This window comes from Colletotrichum gloeosporioides (assembly GCF_011800055.1).
Source record: "Colletotrichum gloeosporioides strain Lc1 chromosome Unknown consensus_85, whole genome shotgun sequence".
Lineage (NCBI taxonomy): Eukaryota > Fungi > Ascomycota > Sordariomycetes > Glomerellales > Glomerellaceae > Colletotrichum > Colletotrichum gloeosporioides.
Genome location: NW_025544730.1, coordinates 378,056 through 395,942, shown reverse-complemented (window position 1 = coordinate 395,942; position 17,887 = coordinate 378,056). Strand labels below are relative to the sequence as shown.

General features: G+C 54.5%; 4 protein-coding genes across 4 annotated transcripts; 2 read left to right on the top strand and 2 right to left on the bottom strand.

Annotated features, from left to right (window-relative positions):
* Positions 1–3,407: 3,407 nt before the first annotated feature.
* Positions 3,408–5,276, bottom strand: GCG54_00001323 (uncharacterized protein; the record flags this gene model as incomplete). Its single annotated transcript, XM_045401441.1, has 1 exon — positions 3,408–5,276. One exon carries the CDS (start codon positions 5,274–5,276, stop codon positions 3,408–3,410), a length of 1,869 nt encoding a protein of 622 aa, XP_045258443.1.
* Positions 5,277–8,961: 3,685 nt separating this feature from the next.
* GCG54_00001322 (uncharacterized protein) lies at positions 8,962–9,876 on the top strand (the record flags this gene model as incomplete). The annotated part of the gene is made up of 1 exon (XM_045401440.1): positions 8,962–9,876. One exon carries the CDS (start codon positions 8,962–8,964, stop codon positions 9,874–9,876), a length of 915 nt encoding a protein of 304 aa, XP_045258442.1.
* A 179-nt stretch (positions 9,877–10,055) lies between these two features.
* On the bottom strand, positions 10,056–11,001 carry GCG54_00001321 (50S ribosomal protein L1; the record flags this gene model as incomplete). The annotated part of the gene is made up of 2 exons (XM_045401439.1): positions 10,056–10,713; positions 10,772–11,001. 2 exons carry the CDS (start codon positions 10,999–11,001, stop codon positions 10,056–10,058), a joined length of 888 nt encoding a protein of 295 aa, XP_045258441.1.
* A 630-nt stretch (positions 11,002–11,631) lies between these two features.
* Positions 11,632–13,570, top strand: GCG54_00001320 (putative glutamate--tRNA ligase cytoplasmic; the record flags this gene model as incomplete). Its single annotated transcript, XM_045401438.1, has 2 exons — positions 11,632–11,852; positions 11,908–13,570. The coding sequence occupies 2 exons, from the start codon at positions 11,632–11,634 to the stop codon at positions 13,568–13,570; spliced, it is 1,884 nt and encodes a 627-aa protein (XP_045258440.1).
* Between the last annotated feature and the right edge of the window lie 4,317 nt (positions 13,571–17,887).

The window sequence follows — 17,887 nt, the reverse complement described above, 5'->3', positions numbered from 1 at the left end:
GAAATGCATGTTTAAAAATTGAGGCCAAGATCCAAGGTTCTCATGCCTCCTCCATCAAGACCGCGTGTCCCCGACTTCCCCATTTCTTAGCTCAATATGATGATAAAGTTTGACACTGTCTATCAACAGTCGGCGTGACCGCAGCCAAATAGACTTTCGGCCTGCAATGATCAAGCTTTCGATACAAAAGCCAAATCTGTAGCTCATGTCGTCTGTTCAGAACGGGCAATTAGCTGTGGTTTCGTCGGGTAGCTTCAAACTTGATTCCATACCTAGGTAGAGGTGAATAAGGGACTGAACCTGTTGCAACTGTTTCGTAATACAGTCAAGCTGCTGCCGTGCCGCATCATCATGCAAGTATCCATCACAAATAGGTCGAGGAAGATGCTCTTGGATTTATCTGACACCACTGGAAAAATCTCAGCTTGCACATGGAGGTATCGACCAATACTAGGGCCTCCGCGCGGCGGAAACCCCACGGGCAGTGGCAACGATAGAAGGTTTAAAGGGAAGGGCTACATTGGCTGTGTTAACTCCTGACGAGGATCTGACGACAGCTATGGATCTTTTATACACAAATCACGTCAATTAGTTCCTCTAATGCTCTCTCGGAAGCCCTTGAATTCGAGCTGAGAGCAGCCAGTACAGCACATGGATAGACAAGCCGGCCAAGAAGCGGGCGTTCAGAGGAGGATTATATTTGGCCTGTTAGTGTCCACTGTCGTTGACTCCACAGCAAAGAAATATGTCTAGTTTCTGCATGTGATGAAAAAGAATGTTATCTTTCTGGAATTTCAGTCTTGGTAGCTTCTCGTTTAATGATCGATCTGTTGACAGCACTTTCGTCGCCCCCAGTGGAGCTCCAAACCATTCCCGCATTATTCAACGTTGTATACACAGAAGATAATGGGAAATACTGATTCATAAGAAATAACCCATTTCCCGTACTTGTGAAGACGACTTCAGGCCGCCGTTTGTCACGATAGAGCGCTTCCGTTTGAGCCAGCCCGAAACCTACAGCAGAGATCGAACTGGCTACATTTTGCTTGCAGTCTCTCGATGGTTTGCAGCCTTCTGGTATAACTTATACCGACGTGGCAGAGTCTCTACTTCTGAGAGAAATGTCTTATAAAAGGTCTTGCGGCATGCGGTTAGTGATCTCGTAGCAAGAATGTTGGGTTCACCGCAACCTAGATAGTAAATGGCTTTCATAATGCGAGCAAAGAAACCACGGCTACAAGAGGAGTTGTGGAAAGCACGAGGGGCTAGAATATCTTCGACGACGCATTTATTTTCACCGTGATCTATTTCCGGCAGTCGTTTATTGTGTGATGAATACCGGTGTGCCGCGGTTCCCGACCAAATCCAAGTTCCCTGGTTCAACGGTTGGCAGCAGAGATGACCGGAGCATACACTTGTGTGACGGGATTCTCAAGAACATCATTCGCGCATGTTACCCTGATTGTCAAGAAGAGAAAGTGTGCTTTGCAATGTATTTATATCGCAGAAGTCAAGGAGCACTAGGATTAAACACACACTCAGTTAGTTTCCAGTCGTGCCTATCAGATTCCGGTTGCGGGGCAGAAATATCCACCCGTTTATTGAAGTATTTAAAACACAGACTTTCTGGGTTTAGATTAGTAGGCAAAGAATGGTAAGTCTTCCAGCTCGATAATTCAATCTAGCAGCGAACTAGTTTGATTGAGGCCCTCACCTCGCCTCTAAGAGAACCGCACAGAGGCGCCCGGTTCAACACTACTCGTTGTCTAGTCGGTCTTCCCCGTCATTCTTCATCATCGGGTGTAGATGCAGATGCAATAATCACCGAAGGGAAGAAGACGTGAGCATGTAGACACGCGAGATCAGTACGTTCCTAGTTACCTATGTACCCTTAGTTCTCTCAACAAATAGCCACTGTGTTGATGGCACCCCATCGCCGGTGTTTGTAATCCCTAAAAATGAAGAGACAGGTTGATCTTAGTACCCAAAGAAACGTGTAATACTTGCATGGGAGCCATTCGCCTCACGATACCACAACGTTCCTTAGGTACTTGAGAGACTGCATGCAGCAACACGTGGTCAGGACAACGAGTGCATTCTTTACCTGTTGACTGCTTCAAACAGACTGGAAAGCAAAGCGAGTTGCCTCCCGAAGACTTCAAGTCATTGTTCGCTTCCAGAATCAGGATCCCGGAGCCGTACAACTCGCAGCGCGTCTGATTCTGTCTGTCCCCCTCGGCGTATTATGTGCAGCGGAATAAGAGAAGGACACTCGCAGACTGATCATCGCGGTGTAGATAACCGAGCCCGGGTTCATCCGCTGGCCGACCGTATTCCACTGAGCGGTGATGGGGTTGCCTACAGTCAACTCTTCTCACGATGCAGAATATGTCCACCGAATGACTTGCGGGCGCATCAACCCACACCTGTCTGAGATGTTTATGTAGCCACATCAGCTTTACGAACTCTCTGCGCTGCTGATGGCCAGGGACATACTGGTTTGTAGACTGAGCGACAAACCCCCATGCCGCTTTGGCCGTCTTCAACGAGCTACACAAGCCTAATATAAATTACCTTTCCGACACTGAGTTTGAGAAAACCACAGAAACGAACCGATTTGAAAGTTTCGTCTTTGACAGCAATGACATAATTCAGCTGCACATCCATAACAGGACCTCAGCATCCAAATCAACCTCCTCCATACTCCACAAAGCAAGCCTGCAGGCTTCTCTGCCCTTCACCCCCACCAGCGTTCGGGAGACATACATGGCTGAATACGCCCAAAACAACCTCAAGACCCTTCCTCAATCCGAACAAGAGTTGCCAGAAGCGTTGCGAAGATTTGCATCACCAGTACCTAGCCTGTCTGTCGACTGACAAAGTTGATTGTAACATCGTCCATTCAATATGATTGCCGTGCTGTCGAACCAATACGTTGCCAAGTTGTCGTGTTTGTATCACTCAAGCGGCAAGCACCACTAAGCGAGAAGTCATAGCATCGCCGTGAATACTCAAGTCATGCCAAATTTGCAGCTCCTCGACCGTTTCGAACACGAAAGGGAACAAGTCATTCTTACGATCAAGATCATCTGTATTTCTTCGTCTCAAGGTACTTTGTAACCCGAGATGTTCGATACTAACTTAAAAAGGTTCACGAAAACCACCTACGGCTTTGACCGAAAAGCCATGCAACACCTCTCCATAAGTTTCGTAAGCTTCCCCAGACGCAATCAGCGCCGCTTACACAGGTAGATATAACTATCTCCTAGACCGGAACGCCAATTTCTTTTTCATCCCACGTCAAAGCCATTCACATAATTCAGTTCCTCCTCTTACCATTACCATGGTATTAATAAAATCAGGCTTTTGATAACCGCCCACGTAAAAACCGGAAACAAACAACGGGTCTACTGTCCTCTTCCGAAGCGGATATCAAAGTCCTTGAGCACGCTCATGATACTCGCAGCCTCGACTTCGATGGGCAGCCGCGACGGGGAGGGCAGAGTCTGGCCGGGCTTGGGCGCGGCACGCAACTTAGGCAGCCACGAGCCGATATCGTCCGCGGCCTTCTCGAAGTTCTTGTGGCTGGACAAGGTCTGGTAGGCCTCGGCGCAGCTCAGACTCAGGCCGAGCTTTTCCTTGGAGGGAAGACGAGGAGGCGCTGACTCGGACTTGCAGCATCCGCCTCCCGGTCCGGCACCGCCGCAGCAGCCTCCGGAGCCGCCGCCCTTGCGCTCAAAATTTGCCGAGAGAGCGCGGCAGAAGAGGCCGGACTTGGGGTCAGCAAGGCATTGGGCGCAGGTTCCGGGGCCCTTGGGACCGCAGCCGCGAGAGATGGGGGCGGTGGGTTGAGTGGTCTGCGGACGAGGACGGAGCTTGACGGCACCGTCGGAGTCGATCTCCATGGGCGGAGGGACTGCGTCGTTCTCTGAAGGGGGAGGGGTGGTTTGCTGTGAGTAGGCGGGAGGAGGTCCGTAAGGGGTGGTAGCTGGGGGGCCGAGCGACATGGCATCCTCGGCGCAGACGCAGTAGCTTCCGTCCTTACAAAACCCACACGAGTCCTTGAGGGACATTGAAGGAAGTGGTTGGGGCTGGAGGATCTGAAAGGACTGCTGCGGCGGCGCAGGCGCCGCCTTCTTGGAGAACATGGCAGTAAAGTCGATCTCGGTCTCCTCAGCATGGGCCGGCTCGATGCGTGCACGCTTCTCGGAAGAAGTCACGGCCGAGGGAGAGGGTGCCCGCTTGAGATCCGACATGATGGCGTTTTTGATGGTGTCCTCGAGACACTGGCAACGACCGCCAAGGGTGCAGCCTCCGCAGTCGGCGAGGGGGGCCGCGAGAACGTCATTGGCACATTGACAGTTTCCATCAGGGCCGCATGACCCGCAGCCAAACGGGGCCGGCGAGTCCTCCATCTGGGTAGAGTCCTCAGGTGACACGATTTGAGAGATTGAAAAGGGCTGGTTCGAGTGGCCAACCGAGGGAGTAGGGGGTTCGTGGTTCATGGTGACTGACGAGTCCCGGCGGATGGGTGACAGCTGGCGTCTGGCATTCGAGGGCTGATCTTGCATGCGTCTCTTCTGGCCTTCGAGTTCCGTCTCGGCCTTGACACGGTCCTTCCTCTCGCGCTCCAGAAGGGTCTCCAAAAGGACGCAGCGGGACTTGAAGGACTGCAGCTCCATCTCCAGACCGTGGACCTTGTCCTTGAGCTCCTTCTCGGTCTTCTCGTAGACATCGCGCTGCTCGTCGAGCTGCTCCTCCAGCTCGCCAACCCTCGCGGCCCTGCGCTCACGGAAGGCACGCTGGGCGGCACGGTTCTGGGCCTTGCGCTTGGTGGGGGGCGTGTCGGTGGCAGGCTTGCGTCCGGGCTTCGGGCGGGGCGGGATGACCCATTCCTTGGTGGTCATGGACATCTTGGGAGCAGCCTCGGCGGGCGGAGGGCTGATTACTGAAGCCATGGACATCTTGTTGATGGGCTGGGGAGGCCTGGCTGAAATGGCGGGTGGTGCGGCGTTTGGTCGGATTGCTGGCAGCTGATGCGGGTGGGAGGCATTTGACGGACCGCTGCTGCCGGGAGTGGACGCACCGGGGGTCGAGGCCGTCGGCGAAGCAGCGGTTGGAGTAGAGACGGCGGACGAGGGAGCGGAGGGCGAGTAGACGCTGCTTCGTCGGATTTCGGTGGGTGGTGAGTTTGCGTTGGCGTTGACGACGGGAGAAAAGGTAGAGGAGGAGTGGGAAGAGGCGGAGGCGGAAGTAGAAAGACCTGAGGGCGCCATCATGGAAGGGACGAACTGGACGGACGGGCAGGTGCAGGTGGCACGCTCAGCAGGGCTACCGCAGGCGGGGATCGGTACGGGCGCTCATTCGCTGGCGGGCGTGGAGGGGTGGACACTGGCAGCTGGCTGTCAGGTGGTGGTGGGGCCGTCAGGTGGTGTGCAGTTGTACTGGTGAAGGTAGCGTGCCCGGCTTGCAGAATGTTGGTAGCGGGAGTTTAATTCCGAGGGTGCGGTTCGGCGGAGTGGTGACGCTCGGCTGAAAGAGATAGGACGACGCTTTCTTGGTGTTTTTACAATTTTAAGAGAAGATTGTAAAAGACAAGAAGAATAATCTCTTGCTGTTGTTGCGCTGCGACTCCCCGATAGTAAATGGATTTGTTTTAGACTGAGAGTCGGCTTTCCCTCTCGGAGCGGAATCGGCGATGTTGAGCTGATTGCGTCGAGATGCAGCGATCTGAGCTGATGCCGAGCAGCTTTCCAGCAGACAACCCCTACAGAGACTGCACAGCTGATAGGCGCAGCGAGTGCGGGCGACGGCTAGATCGAGCGAGAAGGGCTCGGAGAGGTGGTGACTGCGTTGTTGTGTAAGTGAGGATTAGGAGTCTTGTTGATCGAGAGATAACGATGCAAGACGGCGTGTAAGACGACAATGTCGGAATGAGGAAACAAGGCCCAAAAAATTGGCTGTTTTTTCCGGTGCTCGGCAAGCGGGCGGTGGGAGAGAGGAATCTTTGGTTGGTTTGGAGGGACCAGAAGCGACACGAGGGGATTGGAGGGGGAGAAGGGCGGACTGGACGGGGGGTTCGGGGGGACGACGACATTGAAAAGGAATTTTTGATCTGATTGATAAGATTACCCTGCTCGCAAACACCCCACTCAGGGCCAGCGCTAGCACTCTTTTTTTACACTGTTTTTCTCGTCTTCAGCCACTACTGCGGTGTCCCCAGATACGTACCCCCGGCTCCCACCCAGCGCCCACCAGGTGCTCCCAGACAGCCAAACAGCCAAACACCACAACGCCCACAGTGTGCAGTCACTGGATACCCCAGTGAGGTACTGCGTAGGTATGGAAGGTACCTGGGTAAGCAGACGGAAATCTCCAGAGCCCAGGATGCCGGGCATGGCTGTGATGAGGACCTACCTGCTGCTGGGCCCCTGACCTGCGTGGTGCGTAGGTTGTTGTTGACCTTCGAGGAAGTAATCGGGTCGGGTCATGGAGACGGCGCATCGTTCGATGGCGCAGGGCAGTGTCCGCCACTGTGTGTGTTGAGTCCGTCCTTGGGGCCTGCGATCTCGGAACTTGTCCTCGCTGGGGCAGCACAGCCCGACTTCTCCCACGCCTGTCCTCATGTAGTTCACACTCACACACTTCCACAGTCGTGAGTCCACACGGATCACCGCGCCCGTTGACGAACGACACTCCACCGCAGCCATTGTCTTCAGTTTCCATGGCGTAAGACCCAACCAGAAACGAACCCCTCATCCGTCCACCACCGCCGCCCTCCAGTGCCAAGCTTCACCACATTCCGAGAATGGGGGTCCATCGCCATGAGCACCAAAGGGTGGCCACTGAGGCTTGATCTCAGGGTCTGCCGATGTCGCAGCGTCAGGATGGGGGATGTAACTCACCAACTGAACTGTCACAGTGTCGAGGAACCATGCCCCCCTCACCGACAAATAGGAACCGCCCTTTGTCCGATGACTCGTCTCGTATGCCGAGATGTGTAAGGCGACCAACCTTATGAGCTTCTTTTGATTCAATCTTCAGACGAGGACACGGCAGAAGTGGCCGTACAAGCTTCGGTGAATCGTGTGTTATCTGTGATCTTGGACGAGCCGACCGAGAGTGCCGAGTCAGACTCACCATAAGGCAAGGTAATAACGGCAAAAAGTCAAAATTGAAGGAACAATGGTAATATGATTAGCCAAGCACAAAGGCGTCCCAGAATAAAGGGTAAAGACTGTACACAAAATTATCAGATCCTCTCGACGAATTAAAACCGAGCCGGGAATTTATGCCTCAATGGAACCTCGCACCGTCGCTGCAACCGCCGTCCGTGTCATTGCCATTCGTCCAATCGCCTCGGGGCAGTTCATCAGGGACGCAAAGATCGGGTTGATCAGGAGGTACTTGATAAGATGTCACCACTCTCCATTCCATCTCGCCCTAATCCCCATTACAGTGCCTGCTGCTGCTGCTCCTGCTTCAATGATTATCCACACCACCACGACCATCCATACATGATACCACACCATTCCGCTTCAGCCGCTGCCTCCTTCCTTCGTTCCGCCCAGGATATGCCAACATAAGCTCACATGAGATGCCGAATTTTCTCAATCCTTGCCCGTCGTGCCTATCCGATAGCTTCTTTCCTTCACCCGCGCCTAGTGAGACTCACACGGCTCCAGCGAAAAACTTCTCCGGTGGACACAGGCACCCGAAACGCATCTCGTTCAGATCGTCACGCCCCCCAAACCCCAAGCTGCAGAGCACTTGCTCCTCCCACTCGCCCCCAAAATCCAACAAACTTGCGCAATCAGATCGGCCCTTCATCCACATTCGAACTGATCCAAGTGGAGGCTACCATGTGGGAGACCGGAGAACATGACATATCGCGCCAAGGGGGAGCGCCAGTCCAAGTGCTACCTACCTCGCGACCTACGGTAATTGTCGGCGCTCATCACGCCTCGGAGCCTGAGGTACGGATAGCAGAAGTAGGTATGAACACTTTTTCCTTCCCTCCCTCCTTGCAAGGGAGACCTGACCGCCGCCGAGTCAGGGGTACGGGCAATTCGGCCTCCGTGCCGTAATCCTCACTAATAGTTTCCTCTAGGCCTTGCTAGTGGTGAGTTAGAAACGACGCCTGTGTTCGTATCCAGGTGTTTTGTGTCGTATGTTTTTTGGAGATGGGCGTAGATACAGTCAGACGCAGCCATGCGTCTCTGTTGCATTCTGCATACCTACCCTACTGACTGTACAGAGTAAAGATCTCTACAGATCAACCACCGCCAATAAAGGCCTCTGGAATAGTGACACGTCCTAACGACCAAAAGCCGAACCAAATGCTCCAAAGATGCGCGCTCGGCATTGCCCAATCCAACTTGCCAAAAACCCAAAGGTTGCGCAACCGTGTCCACTGACACAGCTGTGGACACCGCCAGTGGAGCTCCGTCCCTGCACGACTGCACTGTCCAGGCCCCCTAAACTTCCCACAGTGATCTCTCCATCCCCGCGTAACTCGCCCAAAGCTGGGAGATGCCCACTCCGACCACACGCCAATGTGTGCCGCCCAATCGACATCACGAGCTGCACAACATCACTCTGCAGCAGCCACGCAGCAGAAAGAGGGGACTCATTTACCCAACCACCACACCACCTCAAACCTCACATACCCAAAACCCACGACGGTGACACACTAGAACGCCGCCGGACCATCCCAACAATTCCCGATCGCAGCTCCCACCGTCACCCTCGTGGCGGGTCCCATCTTTTTTTCCAGTCTTCATCAACTGGACACTACGACCTTAATCCAGCCTTGCTCCGAGCTAAAACCACCTTACGCCGACGACGACCGACCGAGCCGCACCTCGTCGAGCGAAAAGAAGGCCAATTGGCAACTGCTTGCGCCGGGAACACACCACACTCATCACAAAGCAGAGCCCGAACGCGGAGCACGCCCCCAAAATGGACGTCCAATCCCCCCGCCAGACGGCCGCCTTCCACCTCCCCTCCTCCTCCGGCTCCTCCACCACCGATGGCGCCGCCGCCGGCCCCGGAGCCGCTGCCGACGACTTCGACGACGACGGCGCCCCGCTCCCCTTCCCCGCCGCCCTCCCGCGCTCCGACTTCCTCGCAAAGGACTTCCACCCGGCAAACTACCTCTCCGCCCTGCCGCACCGCCACCAGACCCTCGACGACCTCAAGGCCGAGCTGCGCGACCGCAGCGCCGCCATCAGCGCCGAGCTGCTCGAGCTCGTCAACGCAAACTACACCGCCTTCCTCTCCCTCGGCAACGAGCTCCGCGGCGGCGACGAGCGCGTCGAGAACGTCCGCGTCGCCATGCTGGGCTTCCGCCGCGCCGTCGACGAGATCAAGGCCCGCGTGCGCGCGCGGGGCGAGGAGGTCGGCGGACTGAGCGGGGAGCTGCGCGAGGTCCGCAGGGGCATTGAGGCGGGCAGGAAGATGCTGGAGCTGGATGAGAGGGTGGCGGCGTTGGAGGAGCGGCTTGCGCTGGCGAGCTTGCCGGGGAAGAAGGACGATGAGGAGTGGGACGAGGATGAGAGTGAAGAGTCGGACGAGGAGGAGGAGGGCGATCATGGGTTGGTGGGGAGCAGTCCTGCCAAGCTGGCTGGGTTTGCGCAGGATTACTGCATCATTGAGGCTTTGGCGGATGCCATTGGGCGAGATGCGCAGTTCGTGGTCAAGACGGAGGCGCGGATGGCGAGGTGTCGGAACACGATCCTGCTCGACCTCAGCACGGCGATGAAGGAGGCGCGCAAGGCGGGCAAGAGGGGCCAGCCGAGAGTCGTCAAGTATCTGGGACTGTACGGGCTACTTGATGCCCAGGCGGAGGCGATCAAGGCTCTCAAGAGCAACTGAGCGCGCAGAGAAAAGGACTGGCAGAAGAGTAGCGATGCATATGATACCCAAAAATCTGCGACATGTTCTGAAAGCGCTGTGCCGCTGCCACTTTGATACACGTGTAATAAACATACATATGGTACATTTCTTTTGTCATCTAAAGCCCTCCTTTTCGCTTGGGATATATTTCGTACGTATTACATGACGCCAGACAGAGCCTGCGGCGTAACCTTCTCCTCCGTCGAGTCAAAGTTGCCGTTCAAGCTGAACCCCGGCCCCTGCGAAGTACTCAGCACCACCTCGTGAACGTCCTTGTGCGTGTCGAGCTGCGCAATGTCCTGCTTGATGTGGCTCACAAACGCCTTGATATTCGACGCCAGCATGTTGGGCGTGAAGCCCAGCTGGCCGATGGCGAGGCGGATGACACCCATGCGCTCGCGGTAGTCGTCGGCGCCCATCGTCTCGCGGATGGAGCCGGTGATGTTGTCGGTGATGGTCTTCATGCGGCGGTTGGGCATGAGGCCCTTGGGGCCGAGGAGACGGCCGAGGTTGGCCTTGTTGAGCGCGGCCTCGCTGTCGACGTGGCAGATGAGCTTGTTGAAGGCGAGGTCGCCGTTGCGGATGGCCTCGAAGACGGTCTCCTGGCCCGCGATGACGGCGCCCGCTTGCAGGGCCTGCTGGGCGACGGCGGAGCCCTCCTCGCAGATGACGCCGACGCGGACGTCCGACTTGACGGGGTTCGGGAGGCGGATGCGGTTCTTGACGACGTTGCCGTTGCGCGGGGTCTTGAGGTGGACGTGGAGCTCGTACTTGATCGCCTGGGGCGGCTTGCCGACCTCGAAAGCGCGGAGGTAGCTGCGGGTGCTATGTTAGCTACAAATTTCACGTGTTGGTTGAGTGACGGGAGACATACCGGACGGCATCACACAGCGAGAACTGAGGGCAGCCCTTAATGTTGTAGGTCTTGTAGTCCTTGGGCAGCTTCCTCTTCTTCTTTTCCGTCTTCTTGGGTCCTGCACTGGCGCATCGTGTTTGGGCCACGGATGGGACGAGGAACCGGGGTATCGTGGAGGCCGTCGGTCTGGCGGAGCTGGCAAGGCCCAAACGGGCCATGCCCGCCATGCATTGAGACGTTGACGCCATCGTGGGTTGGGATATGTGCAAGAGGCGAGTGCAACACCACCAAGCCACGCCTCGAGTATCGCCTGTGAAGCTCTGGCCGAGGACTGCAGAAAAAATGCGGTGGCCTGGAGTCTCAGGCAGGAAGCGCGTTATCTTATCGATCACCGGTATCTTATCGGCTTCGGGGTCATCTCGCTCCACATCGGTGTGTGCGGTACGTACTCCAGCGTCAATGCCGAAACACACCACTGTCACCAGAGCTTTCCAGAGCTGAAGAGTCATATCAAAACCTGAATTTTAAAGAGAAGTATTTAAAAGAGCGATATCGGCGCTCTTTCTTTCACTTTCCTATCATCCACATTTTCATTGATTGTGTTGCGGTATTCTTGGACACTCGAATCCAGACGTCATACCTTTAACCACTAATAGTGCCAGTCAATCTTCGGTCAGCTTCTCCTGCTCGGTCAAGCACCAATATCGACCGAGCGCTCTCGGTGAGTGCCCGCGGCTTGGTGTTACCCCTCCATCAATTTTAACCCCACCACGAAATATCAGCCCCCCAAACTTTTGACTCACGAGACACTAGGACCGTCCTGTCTATCTCTCATCTCGAACCCCCGATAGCCTCAATTGGATTAGAACACCGCAACCATGAAGGCCGAGGAGCTCCAGAACCTCCCCACCGCCCTGAGCGGCGACTTCAAGTCCATCGAGCCGCACCTGCGCGCCTTCGACAAGCACATGACCTTGCGCACCTTCGTCGAGGGCTACTCTCTCGGAGATGTCGAGACCAAGATCTGGCAAACGCTAAAGTCCAACAAGGCTGCTATGGGCTTCATCCGCAAGGGAACTTTGGCTAACCTGACTCGCTGGTACGTCACTCAGCATCTGTTCGTTTTCTAACAAAGCTAACCTTGCAATCTACAGGTTCACCTTCATCGAGACCAGCTTCCCCGAGATCCAGGCCGAGACCAAGGCCGCCGATGCCGCTCGCAAGGCCAAGGTCGCCGCCGCCTCCAAGGCCGGCGCCAGCTACTCTCTCGCCCTCCAGAACGCCGAGCAGGGCGTCGTCACCCGTTTCCTGCCCGAGCCCTCAGGATACCTCCACATCGGCCACGCCAAGGCTGCCCTCCTGAGCGACTACTTCGCCCACGAGGCCTACAAGGGTCAGCTCCGCCTGCGTCTCGACGACACCAACCCCGCCAAGGAGAGCGAGGAGTTCCAGGACGCCATCATCGAGGACCTCGCCATGATGGGCATCACCCCCGATGCCGTCTCCTACACCTCCGACTACTTCGACTACCTCTACGAGACCTGCGTCCGCCTCATCAAGGAGGGCCACGCGTACGCCGACGACACCGACCAGGAGACTATGCGCAACGAGCGCGGTGAGGGTATCGAGTCCAAGTGCCGCAACCGCTCCGTCGAGGAGAACCTGCGCATCTTTGAGGAGATGAAGAACGGCACCCCCGAGGGTCTCAACAACTGCATCCGCGCAAAGATCTCCGTCGACAGCGTCAACAAGGCCCTGCGCGACCCCGTCATCTACCGCTGCAACGTCGAGGACAAGCACCACCGCACAGGCAACACCTGGAAGATCTACCCCATGTACGACCTCGCCTGCCCCGTCGTCGACTCCAAGGAGGGCGTCACTCACGCCCTGCGCTCCACCGAGTACACCGACCGCAACCCCCTGTACCAATGGTTCCTCGACACCCTCAAGCTGCGCCAGGTCTACATGCACGACTTCTCCCGCATCAACCTCATCCGCACCTTCCTCTCCAAGCGCAAGCTCGCCAAGATCGTCAACCAGGGCACCGTCTGGGGCTGGGACGACCCCCGCATGCCCACCATCCGCGGTGTCCGCCGCCGCGGCATGACCATCCCCGCCCTCCGCGAGTTCATCATCAAGCAGGGCCCCTCCCGCAACGTCGTCAACATGGACTGGAACTCCTTCTGGAACATCAACAAGAAGGTCATCGACCCCATCGCACCCCGCCACACCGCCATCCTCGAGAAGGACGCCGTCAAGGTCAAGGTCACCGGCGCCGAGGCCCCCGCCGCGCCCCGCACCGAGGACAAGCCCAAGCACCCCAAGAACCCGGACGTCGGCACCAAGAAGGTCGTCTTCTCCAACGAGCTCATCCTCGACCAGGCCGACGCCAAGAGCTTCAAGAAGGACGAGGAGATCACCCTCATGGGCTGGGGCAACGCCTTCGTCCGCGACATCGCCGCCGGCGAGCCCATCCCCGAGCTCAACCTCGAGCTCAACCTCAAGGGCGACTTCAAGACGACCGACAAGAAGGTCACCTGGCTCTCGACGCAGGGCACCAAGCTCGTCAAGGCCGAGCTGTGGGAGTTTGACTACCTCATCAAGAAGGACAAGCTCGAGGAGGACGACATCCTGGAGGAGGCGCTCAACCCCGTCACGTCATCCATGGAGGTGGCGCTGTGCGACGCTGGTGTTGGTGAGCTGAAGAAGGACGACATCATCCAGCTGGAGAGACGGGGCTTCTTCCGCGTGGATAAGGGTCTGGACGAGGGTGACAAGGTTGTGCTGTTTGCCATTCCCACTGGCAAGTCGAAGTAAGAAAAGCAAGGTATTCTTTTGTTAGTAGACAGGGCATGAGAAGATGAATTGAAAGCATGAACTCATCTTGCCTGATCTTCTGTTTCGTGACACCTAGAATCTTGCGTGATGGCCGAGGGGCGCATCTGCATCACCTAAACCCGAGGTAAGTTCCAGATCACCGTCAACCTAAGCTGCCCCATTCTAGGAAGAAAAGGGACGGCTCCAAGGTCATCTTTGAATATCAGTGTGTCTGATTAGCGGCGAACTTTTCGAGGCCCCTAAGAACAACGGAGTGCCCTTCAACTTGAGTACTACGTAAGCAGGATGCGGCCACAATCTTTACAGAAAGGGTCTAATGTCGATCAATTTATCAATTTAGATTAGGCGCATATACGGGATTTACCCCTTAACACTGCTTCAGGGCATACCTCGTCACCACAAAGCTCGGCTTTTATGTCTCAGTTTCACAGCAGTCACAGCCTTTTCGTTAACACGATTGTCACCATCTAGCACAAGACATCGGTGCATCTTCGCGTAAACGAGCATAGAGGCTGGGCCAAACGTATGACCTGTACTTGCTCGAATGACGGAAGAGGACCTTGGGTAGCGTGTCACCGCCTCTCACCGATGTCATACACAAGGCATAATTACGGTACCACCGCGTCGGTACGAGACGCTCACGTCCTCCAACTAACAGAGTCCCTACCTTATGAGACATTAATGGGTGTTCCTTTCGCGGGCATCAAGAGCTTCTTACCTTCAAAGACCACGTCCGTGTTCAGAATCATGTCTGGGCATGGTTCTTGCACATATTCATTCCCACACCTTGATTAAATTCACCCATAACTCCGACACCATAACCTACCTTGTTTAACACCAAGGCTCTTGACGCAGCCAGAATGAACATGTCGTCGACCATGCGCCAAGATTACGAGGAAAGCCCTTTGACGAGGCTCAGTGAACCTTGCTCGACTTCCCAAACCAATGTTACTTGGGACACAGCAAGCTCCCCTGGCTACAATGGAATTGACGACCAAACAATTGGCCCCCTGGAAGATAGCACGAATCATGCCACGGTTTCCACCCAGGATACCGATACTTCATCATCAGCGAGGAACACGACGGCTATGGGCGTGGCCGAATCAGAGAGACCCCCTGTTCAACGCAACCAAGCACCGAAGATTCTGCCTAGCCTGAGAATATGGTCATTGGAGTTTCTTGCCTTGGGGTTTTCATGGGCTATGTTCATGCTCATCTTCTTTGTTCTGGCATATCACAATCGGAGGCCGGAACCATCATTTGCCAGCATAATCAGTATCAATGCTCTAGTCGCAGTTCTCGCAACAATTTTGAGGGCCGGGGTCTTGTTCGTAATGTTTGAAGGTACGAGACTGTCATTTTGTGATGGAAACAAGTCTGACAACGCATAGTAATCGGGCAGTCTAAATGGCTCTGGATGAGTGATCCACAATCTTTGCGCCATATAGAACGTCTCGTCAACGCTGGGAGCGGGCCATGGGAATCTCTGATGTTCTTGTTCCACTCAATCAACACCAAACCCAGAAGATTGACTTTCTTCAGCGTGGTCGTCGTAATCGCCGCTTCGGTTATTGGACCGTTCACACAACAGGCCTCCGGGACATTCTCTTGTTCGGTCATGGTCAACGGCACTGCGAAAGTGTTTGTTGCTCATAACTTTTCCGGCGAGATAACACCCGAAACTCGTGCCGCTGCGATCTATGGCTTGACACAGCGCGGGCAGGGCTCTTTTCGCATGTCTGAACTTTTCGAGTGCCCACGTATAACAGGGGCTCCAAATTGCCCGTTTGGTACACACAGCTCCATAGGGATGTGCAGTGGGTGCTTTGACGCGACCGCTCATCTTAAGGAGGTCGATCTTGGAGACGCCACCAGCTACCATTTTGCCGAAAACACGAACTTTTCGATCAGCTGGCCTCCCACAGAGCTAAGAAATAGAACTCTTGTCAACGTGCAAGCGGAATTCTCGCCATTCCAAGACCAAGCAGCTCTAAAAGCAGGGCTCTTCGACAGCTTGATAGGTGAGAGCATGTCGATATCAATCATCGCTCTGAGCATGGACGGGTGTATCTACGGGGAGAATGCTACTAGATTTAGGAAACCAAGATGCGTCAAGGACTCGAAGGTTACCGACATGTCAAATTCCTTCTCAAGTGCAGCTGCGGGAATTGTCGCTGCCAATTGCACCATTTACCCTTGTCTTCGCGAGTACTACAGTGCAACAGTCACAGATGGAATCTTCTCTCAGAGTGTAATGAGCCAACTTCCTTTGGCTTTAGGGACACGTTCATTATCTAAAAGTCAGCTACCTACACTCAAACAAGATGCTGGCTATATTCGAATGGTCGAGCCGTGTCTCATCGACCACACCCACGGCTCTTCGATGATATACGACTCTACAAATATTACGAAAGCATTCAGACTACCAATCAAAGAAGGGGGAAATCGAACAAGCTGGATAGTCAACGACAAATTGGTCGAAATACCATTAAAATGCCTGAGATTCATTGGCCACTCCACTTACGGTACCATGCAACATCTGGCTAGATCAGCATTAGTCGGCTCTTGCTCATCAAAAGAGGAGAATGATCCCTCCGACCCAATGGCTCTGTTTTCCTCAACGGAATGCGGTGACAAGTGGTGGCTAGACACGATTTTGAACGGAGGTAATGTTACAATAAGCAGTGTATCTGCCGCGTTTGATGGCATGGTTTACTCCATCACGGATTTCATCCGCATCAATGGCACAGACTGGAACAGAACATCCCCTGGATTCGTGACTGGCGAAGGTATAGAGCCCGCGGTCTGCATCGAAGCTTTCTGGCGCTGGATGCTCCATCCTTTCGTCATACTTGGGGTTACAACAGTGCTGTTAATATACGCCTGTTCCGAGAGCATTTACCATAGACGCGACGTACCCATTTGGAAGTCTACGATCCTACCTTTTCTTTTCTACGATATTCGAAAGGAGGGGCCCAACATCAACAGTAATGGGACTCATTCAGAAGAGAGACTGCCTTTGTTGCAGCTGGCTGAGTTGGAACGATTGGCAAACAGAACGGTGGCAAGGTTTGGTAGTACAGTAGATTCCCCAGCGTTTCTCGTTAGGCATGGATATTTGAGTTGGGGAACCCGAAGGAAGTCGCGCGGTTGGATACGAACGCGACCATTACAAACTACCGCCCACGTATGCAGTGGTGTTCATCAAACCGTCAGGTTGTTTTGGCACAGCCTAGTATGGCTAATCTCTGTCATGCATGAAGATATGTCTCAGCAAGTCGGCCGTGACGTTTGATGCCTAGAATGTTTGAGTGTTAGGTATCCCCAAGAAAACAGCCATATAAAATGCCCGTTTGCGCTTCTTCGACGAGCCCTCAATGCAGATCATCATTAACGGCTGCTTCATTCAATGCCTCAACCCAACTTTTTTAATGATAAAGAATGAAACGTCTTCATATCGGAACATTCGGCTCTATCAAAAGTCTTCTCAATTCATTATCACCGGCATCGACATATTAAGATATGCAACACTTGCGTATGTTTAAATCTAGTAGGTTTTCACATTAACTTTGCATACCTAGTTGACGAATGACAAGGCAACTGCCACTGTTGATAACAGTGTGAGTCCAAGAGCAAAACGTCTTTATGGGTTGTCCTTCCTCAATCAAATGTCATATAATTCACCTCCAATCTGACATGGCTATTCGATGGGGTTGACTGAGGATGGTTCTCCAACAGATTGCACAAGAAGCTTGCGCCCAGCCCAAGTCACCTGGCTTCTTAAAGTCTTGACGCCTGCCGTTTTGGAGGAAGCCAAGACCGCCAAGACCGCAGGTTCATATCTCCCATCTTTTATCCCAACCATCGGCCGAGAATCGAACTCCTCTCGAGGGAGGCCAAGATGTGGGGTATCGTCGCGACCACCCTATCATGTATGCAGCTGATATCGACTCCCAAGCCTTGGGCGTGCTCGTGGTCGCTGCAATCGCCGTGCCGTTTCAACGCGTACGATCCAATTGGACAATCCCGTTCATAACGTACGTGAAGATGCTAGTGCCCGGCTTCTGTGCAACGTAGCTTTGGGGGGTATAATCGCCCATACGGGACACCTTGGACCATTGCTATCTCTCGGCACTCGTTCGCTTGAACGCAGCCAAGCCCACGAAATGCAACCATCGTACATTCAATGAAGTCTTCGCAATCCTAACCTGTGGCAGTAGTTATGCCGCAATTTAAGCCTGCAGCTCTGCTGTTCATGTGAGAGAAGCTAAAAAATGCCCCCGACCCCGCCATTGA